We start from the raw sequence: 9,660 nt of genomic DNA, 5'->3' as shown, positions 1-9,660 counted from the left end.
TGCGGGCACACTTGCACTGTGGCCATTCTTGTGTGTTTGGTGGAGAGAGCTCTTCCCTAGCTCTCTCTGTTCTGTTCTTTTAAAATCCCACCTTATATCATGGACCTCTTTTTTGTTCACAACCTACCCAAGCCTAGAGCAAGCCCCCTGAGTGGGCTGGGGAGAGACACATGGCTCTTGGAGCTGAGTGCTGGAGAAGACATGTGGATCCCCAAACAGATTCTCTCTCATCCTTCCTTTCATGGATGCCTGGGGCAAGGGGTTTTTCATCTCAGCCAGCAGTGGGGGTGGACAGGTTGGGGGCTGAGACTCCTAGGAGATGCCCCACATTCCTAGCCTCCTTTCCCAGGTACCCAGACTGTGGTGAGGTTGTGGGGCGCGAGGCTAATGGGGGATTTAAAATCTTCCTCTCCCTGTGAGGGAGGTGACATGCCAAAGAAACCTGCCTCTGAATTTCCTGACAATTTCCCTATTTTTCAGCAACTTAGGACAGCAAAGGCAAAACTGGCTTCTCCTTATTTCTCCCTATCTTCTGCAGAAATGCTGTAACTGCACTCCTGGGGCTATGTGAATGCCAGGATGCCTGGAAAGTTCCTTTTCTGTCAGCCTTCAATCCTGTCTGCTGCAGATATCTGTAGTCATCCTCTGAGGGTTTCTCCAGGAGAGTTAACCCCCTACCTGATATTTGAAACTAATTCTCTACTTCCCTTAGTGCTCCCTTCTCTGGCTCAGGATAAGAGGGAAATGGTGGGTTGGGGGCTTTGGTAAAGTGGCCACGCTAAAAACAGGAGCCCCCCAGCTGCACCCTCACCCCTTATTTATCACCTTCCAAACCTCACTCTCAAAGAAGCATAAGTATTCCTAATTCATGAAGGCCAGCCCTGATTGGAGGCTGGGCAAGGGAAAGGAGTGAGGTGTAGCAAGTGGGGAGCCTACTGTAACCTTGAGGTCGCAGAACACCTCCTGAGGGAAGCACCTAACTTGTCCTCTAGCCAGCGCCTGTGAGTCTTCCTTGAGAGGAGTAGGTTGTTTCTCTCAATAGTTCCTCTGGGAGTTAGACTTTTGTCCCTACACACCCCCACAAACAAATAAAAATCCAACCTTAGTTCTTTCTTCTCCATTAATTCTCCTTCCTTCTCCCTTCCTCTTTTCTTCGATATTACCTTCCAGTTCTTTCCTGCCCCCCTCACACCTCTCATTTAGCGTTTCTCCAAGTCTTTGCTCCTCTCAGCCTCGCCCTTTTCGAAGTCATTGTCTGAAGAGCAAATTTCCCCTCTTAATTCAATCTGGATAGTGGTGTTTGAAAAGAAGTCTCTCTCAGTTCCCGGATCTCCCTGCTTCAGCCCATTTGACTCCTTCATTGCGCCCTTTCTTTTCGATCTCCTTCTCAGATCACCTCCTTTTTCACACCCTCAGTCTTTTCTCCTCAGCCTTCCTTTTTTTTCTGTCACCCCTTTGGCCTCCTCAGTTTCCCCTTAGCTCTTCAGTTCAATATCCACTCTCCCTCTTCAATCGTCTCTTCTGTCCCTGCTCTACCCCCAACTCCCACCCCTCAGATGCCTCCGCCCACTTTTACCCCCTCAAACCCCATCCTCTGCTTCAGTTCCCACCACAAACACACCCCATATTCCCCTTCCGCTGGGTGAAAGAGAAGGGAGGAGGGACTTGCGGAACAGGTAGAGGGACTGCGGTTCTTTGAGGGGAGGGAGAGAAAGAGGAGAAAAAGCTAGCGAGAGGGAGACGGAAGCGGTGGCAGGGGGAGGGCCAGCCCCTCTCCTCAGCTGCGCCCCCCTTCCCCACAGGCACTGAGCCATAAATCAGGCCCAAGGTAGTTTGGCCAATGGTAGAGTGACTCGTAAATCGGGCTGTCAAGCTCAGCCTATGAGAGGCGGCCTTAAATCAAATCCTGTCAGCGTTTGGCCAATGAAAAGCCCTGAGTTGACCATAAATCTGTCCGCAGGAGACAGCGAAAGAGAGAGAGTGTGCGGACAAGCAAGAGCGGCGGGGCGGGCGACTGGGGAAGGGCGCGGGGAGAGTGGAGCGGGAGGAGGGAGAGAAGGAGCTTTTGAGAAAAAGGATGGTAACAGAGGTACAAGAGAGGAAGACAGCCTACAGGACAGACGGACAGATGAAGAAAGAAAAAGAGAAGCCTTGAGGAATAGCGTCAGAAATTCAGCTCTAGAGCTCGGGCTCAGGTGGTAGACTAACACAGATAAAGCAACTAGAAGATAAACACTGACTCACACTCAGGAGGGCCCCCATATGCACATACTCCCCTGAGACACGCGTGGGCTCCGCATCATAAGGGACTTCATGCGTGGACACGCGAGCCACTCACACCTGCACCAGTGAGAAAGCCTGAGAGAGACTCTCCCAAGCCCTGGCTGGCGTAGCTCAGTGGATTGAGCGCAGGCTGCGAACCAAAGTGTCGCAGGTTCCATTCCCAGCCAGGATATATACCTGGGTTGCAGGCCCTAACCCCCAGCAACCGCACATTGATGTTTTTCTCTCTCTCTCTATCTCCCTCCTTTCCCTCTCTAAAAATAAATAAATAAAATCTTAAAAAAAAAAAGAATTCCTATTAGACTTGGAAAAAAAAAAAAAAGAATCTCCCACCTCTCTTCCCTCACTCAACCCTAAATGAAATTAGGGGCAGGGGTGAATATATGAGTTGTGGAGGGTGAGAGAGGACTGGGTTACTTTCTTGCTAAGATCTGTCCTCTCAGGCCTCAGACTCCAGAGTTTCGTCTTGTGTCCCTTTAAGTAATTTTCCCCTCAGTGACTGATAATTGGGAAGTCCCTCCTGATGTCTAATCTCAATCCCTATTGCTACTCATTTCTACTTGCTAAAACTTTTGAATTGCTTTTAAGGAATATGAAAACTGAACACCTTTACAATGCTTCAGAGAATTGTCAACTTTCAGAATCTTAGAATGAGCAGGACCTAGGGTTCAGCTGGTCTCTTGATTCCAGTTTTAAAAAGATTGCCGTTCTGTAATAGTTGGTACTGTGCTCAGACTCTCTGCCTTCAAATCATGGTCATACCACTTACTAACTCTCTCTCTTGGGCAAATTGTTTAACTCAAATTGTACTTCACTTTTTTTTCATTTGTAAGCAAGATATTATAATAGATACCTATGGTAAATTTTGTGGAGATTACACAAAATAATATACAATATTTACAGGATTTAATACAGTCCTGGGGCACATGAGAGTGCACCTCACTCTCACCTTTTTACAGAAAATAAAGTCTGAGGCCCAGAAGAGTCAAGGGTCCTGCTCTGGTTCACAGAAATAATTATCAGAGAACCTTGACTGAAACCCTGGTCTCTACACTCCCAGATACATGTTCTTTTTGGTCTTTTATTGTTCATCCCACCCATCTGGGCCCCTGCCTCACCAGACTGAACTTGATTCTGTTTAGGCCATTGTGATTTTTGTGGAAGAGGACACTTCAGAAGCACATGTTCTGGATTAGGAGGCAGGATATCTGGGCCCTGGAAGTTAAGTTAAATGTGAGAGTATAGATCTGCCCACCTCACTATAGTTCTTTTTTCCCTTGCCTGAATTCTCTCTGGACATTACTTCGTTCTCTCAAACTGTGGAGGCAGGGAGGGAACAGCATGCAGCCAGAGCAGTGTCACTGTCAACATGATTCTCATTCTATACCCAGTGTCAGCCTTATGCCTACCCTACTCCACCACCTTAACCATGCAGACAATAAATATCTCATGAATAATAAATATACATTTATTCTTCAAGTATAATTCTTCACATTTCTTCTTAAGTTTGAGGAAAAGGGAGGGGTGCAGATACAGTTCTCCACCCCTGCTGGTGGGAGGGGAGAGGGTACCTCTGGACTCCCAGTCCCTCTGACATCTACTGTTCTCACCAGGGAAAGGAAACACAGAGAACCAGCGTCACCTGGTGGTCACAGGTGCTGTAAATTCATGTGTGTGCATGCACTAGGGTGACATTGGTCAGTCTGGAGGAAAAAATAGTGTGATCTCCCCTCAACCTAGCCCCTGAGCCCTCTTAACTAGAGTCTTTGTTCTGCGTTTATAACCCAGGATGACAAGAGCAAGTCTCGGGGAAATGTGAAGGGTAAGGTGAATTAGCTCCAACCAGTGTGATCCTACCAGGGCAACTACCTATCTGTTATTGCCTCAGCTAAGCTTAGTTCCATTTCCACAGAGCAAGAGTCCTCTCTTATGGCCATTCTTTTTGGATAAGGCAAAGGCTCAGTTTGTTAGAGCATTGTCCTGTTGCTCGAAGGCTGTGGGGTTTGATGTCCAGTAAGGGCAAATACAGGAATCAACCAATAAATATATAAATAAGTGGAACAACAAATTGATGTTTCTCTTTCTCCTTTCCTCTCTCTAAAGTCAATCGATAATTTTTTTAAAAAACTGGATTGCCTTGGCTGGTTTGGCTCAGTGGATTGAGCGCCAGCCTGTGAACCAAAGGGTCACTAGTTTGATTCCCAGTCAGGGTACCTGCCTGGGTTGTGGGCCAGGTCAGGTCCCCAGTATGGGGCCTGTGAGAGACAATCACACATTGATGTTTTGATCCCTCTCTTTCTCCCTCCCTTTCCCTATATCTAAAATAAATAAGATCTTTTTAAAAGGCTGGATTGAAATTTTGTTTTGAGCTGAAGAACATCTGTTTGCAGGCTTTGAGGGATCCTGACAGCAATAGTAGGAGGCAGGAGCCATTTCTGGGAAGTTGGAAAGGAAGCCTAATCCTCTTGACCAAACCCCTCAGCTGAAAGACTCTATCACAGGCCCACAGCTTCCTGCTCCTGCTCTGACCTGGGTTCCCCAAGCCCTCCACTATTAAGTTCCAGCTGCAAACCAACATTGGCTTATTTCCTTCTACCCCAAAGATGACACCTGAGCATTATAAGGATGGAATTCTTTTATTGATAATTAATAATACACCTTGAGGAGCCTAGGGCTGAGACATTCAGCAAGGGAGAGGCCTGGTTTGGGGTTTAGGGGGAGGTCGTCTATGAAAATGCTTACACATCTTACTTTCATTTACTCCCATACCAATTGGCCACTCTAGTGCTGGATGAAAAAGTCCCAGATTCTGGTGACTGGAACACAGCTCTAATGGAACCTGTGGAAACTCTGGAGCCTACGGAAACTCTGGGGCCCTCGTTTTAGGAGTGAGCCATAAGCTTGGCGGAACTGGCGATTCATGGCTGCATAGAGCACAGGGTTGATGCAACCATTGAGCCAGGTGAGGTTGGCAGCAAGCATGTGGACAACCCGGGGAGCCTGGACCCTGGCATCCAGGATATTGAGCAGCAAGAAAGGGATGTAGCTCAGGGCAAAGCAAAGGAACACCACAAAACACATCCAAGTCACCTTCCTAAACTCTGATGGAGAGTCCTGAATTTTTTGGGTTCCTTTAGTTGGCCTGGCATCAGCAGGTGCCTGTGGAAGGCTTTTCTCTGTCATCTGCTTAGCTACTTTGCTGTTGATCTGGCGCCCCTCTTCTGGCGAGTCTCCTTCCAGAGTCTGGGTGGTGACAGCACTGACTGGCTCAGACGAAATCCCCTCACTAGGACTTCCTGATGCCATCCCACTGTCCAGCTCCTGGAAATGACTGGGCATGGCTTCATCTGTCCCAGTCACGTGGCTGGAGAGGACACTTGCCTGGCGCAGCCTGTACTGATCCAGTGCCCGTGCTGATTGCTTCACCTGGCGGTGGATGAGGCAATAGAAGATGCTGACACTGCTGAGCCCAAGCACAAAGTAGATCCCCATGAGAATGGTGGAGTAGGGTTGGCCTTGGATGCGGTCAAAGCTGCAGGTGCAGACTACGGGCACCAAGATATAGACGGGCCAGAGGGGAGCAAAGCTGGCCATACCTACCACCCAGGTGCCTACCAGTGCCAACACTATCCCCTTGGCACTGAATACTTGGGGAAAGAGCTTCGGGTGGGCAATGAGGAGGTAGCGTCCCACAGCAATGAGGCAGAGGGTGAGGATGGAGACGGAATTGGACACAAAGAGGAGGAGACCAAAAACTCTGCAGAAGGTGGCGCCAGTTCTCCAGTGCAGGTGGAGGTAGGTGTCCACAGAGAAGGGCTGGAGAAGAGTGCAGTAGAGCAGATCAGCTACTGTGAGGTTGGCGATGAGCAGGTTGAAGCGGGTACGGAGCTTGGGCTGGACGACCAAGGCCAGCAGCGTGAGCACATTGCCCACAGTGCCCGTCACAGCTACCACAACCCCCCAGGTAACTGCCACATAACGATAGCCCAGCACAGACTTATGGTAGCAGGAAAAGTTGGCATCAGAGGCGTTCCACATGATGGAGGCTGAGGTGGGGGCAGGTGGAAGAGGAAGAGGGAGTTAGAACTTGACTTTGAATTTAAATCTCTTAAACACTTCTGGGCCCCTGGGTACCTGAACGGCTGTGAGAGCTCAGAAGAGCTTCCAGCCGTTCCCAAGCCTCTTTACCCTGATTCCCAATTCTAACTCTCTTCTTAGACTCTCTTAGACCTTTCCCATTCTCAAAGGTTTCCCCAAATTCTTACCTAAATATCTTGTAATCTCTGTCCACTCCAAACTCCAGGCCTCATTCAACACCCATCCAGGTACTCTCAGTAACCTCAGTACCCTCAAAGTTTTAAAATTCTTTCCCTACCCTCTAAGACCACCCAGGAGTCCCCTTTCTGTATCCAGGATGCTGCTATAGTCATTTTTGCCCTTTTTCACTACACACACAGGCTGACCTCATTTTTTTCCCTGTTTTTACCACCTGTGAGATGAAGAGACAGAGAAAGAAAAGTACACCCACCATATTACTCACCTGAATCTCCCAGTCTTAAGTTCTTCCTCCAGTGGAAGAAGAAATCAAACTCATTGAAAGGGCAGTCCTTTCTAGTGGGCAGTCAGGTTTCAAACAGGGGGTACCCTGCTTTCATGTCCCTTATTATGCTAGACAGAAAGAATAAGAAACTCCCCAGTTACTCAATCTCAGCCACTTCTTTCCCCACCTCCGGTCCTACTTGTTCTGCTTTAGTTAGTCTGCTTTGGTTAGTGAAATCTGGACTTCTCTGTTGAAATTCTCTATTTATACCAAAGCCATCTCATTTTTCCCTTTCTTCTTCCTGATACCTAAGCTCTGTTTTCTTCCTGTCTTTGCATAGCAAAACACTTATAAGATCACTGTTGAGAATCATCGAGGCATGGAGAGAGAGCATCCGAATATCTAGGCCACTCAGCAAGGGCCAAAGGACAAGACCAAGTTCTAGGAGCAACTCTAGGCACCCCAGAGCTTTGGTTCTGTTTTGGGGGAGCACAGTTTCCCTCTGTCCAGGACATGGAGATGGTTCAAGTCAGAGGGTCCCATGTGATATCCTAGCACATCTGAGAAAAGGAGCCAGATGAAGTAAGGTAGGAAATGAAACAGTCAGAATTCTGGTTTCACTCCCCACAGGGCGCAGTTCAAGCACTCATCCATTCACTCAATAAATGCATATTGAGCCCTGGCTAGTGTGGCTCAGTGGATTGAGTGCTGGCCTGGGAACTGAAAGGTCACTGGTTTGATTCCCAGTCAGGGCACATGCCTAGGTTGCAGGCCTGGTCCCCAGTAGGGGGCATGGGAGAGGCAATCACACATTCAAGTTTCTTTCCCTCTCTTTCTCCTTCCTTTCCCTTCTCTCAAAAAAGAAAATAAATAAACCTAAAAAAAATGTGTATTAGTGCCTACTATTCACCAGATTCTGAACTAGACACTGGGGATACAAGAAGTTTTGGTAAATGGGCTTGTGCATAGTCTAGTGGAGGAGGCAGATGTGTAAGTGTATAAATGTTTAATTGATTCTCTAAAGCAGGGGTCAGCAAACTTTGGCCTATGGGCCAAAGCTGGCTTGTCATTTGTTTTTGTGTGGGCCATGAGCCAACAATGTTTTTTTCCATTTTAAAATGGTCATAATTGGAATGGTTATATAAGTACCTACATAATATTCTCAATTTTGCCTCTTGGCCAGCATAACCTAAAATATTTACTATTTGACCCTTTAAGAAAAAGTTGGCAACTCTTGCTATAAAGTATATCAGGAACTTAGAGGAAAGTAACTAGCTGTTAAGGAGGAGGTCAAGAAAGGGTCCACAGAGATATCTGTGCTAGATTTTGAATGATTAACAGGAGTATTTTGGGGAATATAAGTAGGACATTCTAGACAAAGGGCACAGGATGCACAGAGTTCACAGCGGTTTAGGAAGAGGTGAACAAAGAGTGTGAAGTAAGGAAGAACAGAGAAGATCCTGGAGAAGTGAGCAAGGCTGAGATCAAGGAAGGCTTTGTATATCAGGTTAAGCTGGGGTTTTATCTTGAAGACAAGGGGGAGGTTAACACTAAGAAAGCTGTTGGGAGTGAAAGCACGCAGGCCAGAAGTGAGAGAGAGCAGTAAGGAGGAACCAGTTCAGACAAGGGAGAAGTAGGGCCTGAGTCAGGGTCAGGGTCAGCCCCATGGGCATGCTATTCGTGTCATGGCATAGCGCCAAGGATCCAGTACTTGGTTTACTGTTCTGTAGTCACTATCTTGAGGTCTTTTTTTTTAAAAATCCTAACCTGAGCATATATTCATTGATTCCAGACAGAGGAAGAGAGACAGAAAGAGAGAAACATCAATGTGAGAAACATTGCCTTCTGAATGTGCCCCAACAGGGGAGTGAACCTGCAACCTAGGTATGTGCCCTGACCTGGAATCCAACCCACGACCTTCAGGTTTACAGGATGATGCTCCAACCAACTAAACCACACCCGCCAGGGCTTGAGATCTTTTTTGAACAAAGGGCCCTAGTTTTTTATTTTGCACTGGACCCACAAATTATGTAGCCATTTCTGGTTAGGGCAGTGGTTGTGGGGATAGAGAACAGTAATCAGAATCTATAGGTTGCTAAGAAGTCAAACAGGACTTAGTAGTGACTTTGCAGATGAAGGGTTAGAAAGAGGGAAGAGTAGGATGAATCCCATTTTTACTGGTGGATGGTAGTGCTTTTAATAAGGTAGGGAGCCCTGGTCACTATGGCTCACTTGGTTGGAGCTAAGTTACAGTAAACTGAAAGGTTGCAGGTTTAATTCCCTGTCAGGGTACACCCCTAAGTAGTGGGTTGGATTGGAGCACATATGAGAGGCAACTGATAGATGTTTCTCTCACATTGATGTTTCTCTCTCTCTCTGGAGTCAATAAATAAATATTTATTTTTGAAATTTTTTATATTTTAAAGGTTTTATTTATTTATTTTTAGAGAAAGGGGAAGGAGGGAGACAGAGAGGGAGAGAAACTACAATGCTGAGAGGTACATCCATCAGTTCCTTCCTCACGCCTCCCATGCCCCTGGGACCTGGCCTGCAACCCAGGCATGTGCCCTGACTGGGAATCGAACAGGGAACCTTTCAGTTTGCAGGCTGGCACTCAATCCACTGGGCCACACCAGCCAGGGCAAAAGAGAGCTTTAAAAGGTGAGATAGAGCCCTGGCTGATGTAGCTCAGTGGATTGAGTGTGGGCCTGCAAACCAAAGGATCAAGGTTCAATTCCCTGTCAGGGCACATGCCTAGGTTGCAGGCCATGTCCCCAGCAGGGGGCATGTGAGAGACAACTACACATTAATGTTTCTCTTCCTCTCTCTCCTTCCCT

General features: G+C 47.3%; 1 protein-coding gene across 1 annotated transcript; it reads right to left on the bottom strand.

The window, feature by feature from the left end:
* Positions 1 to 4,916: 4,916 nt before the first annotated feature.
* On the bottom strand, positions 4,917 to 7,179 carry GPR84 (G protein-coupled receptor 84). The gene is made up of 2 exons (XM_045829724.1): positions 6,824 to 7,179; positions 4,917 to 6,329 (listed from the first exon to the last, which is right to left on the bottom strand). The coding sequence occupies exon 2, from the start codon at positions 6,319 to 6,321 to the stop codon at positions 5,113 to 5,115; it is 1,209 nt and encodes a 402-aa protein (XP_045685680.1). The 5' UTR covers positions 6,322 to 6,329; positions 6,824 to 7,179; the 3' UTR covers positions 4,917 to 5,112.
* Positions 7,180 to 9,660: the final 2,481 nt, after the last annotated feature.

The sequence above is a fragment of the Phyllostomus hastatus genome, unplaced genomic scaffold (assembly GCF_019186645.2).
Source record: "Phyllostomus hastatus isolate PE091 unplaced genomic scaffold, TTU_PhHast_1.1 phas_scaffold_93, whole genome shotgun sequence".
Lineage (NCBI taxonomy): Eukaryota > Metazoa > Chordata > Mammalia > Chiroptera > Phyllostomidae > Phyllostomus > Phyllostomus hastatus.
The sequence above is the reverse complement of the archived record's forward strand: the minus strand, read 5'-3'. Positions and strand labels throughout refer to the sequence as shown.

What these genes read in the sequence shown, in the direction of transcription:
- GPR84 (XM_045829724.1), bottom strand. Translation starts at nt 6,321, where the DNA reads ATGTGGAACGCCTCTGATGCCAACTTTTCCTGCTACCATAAGTCTGTG.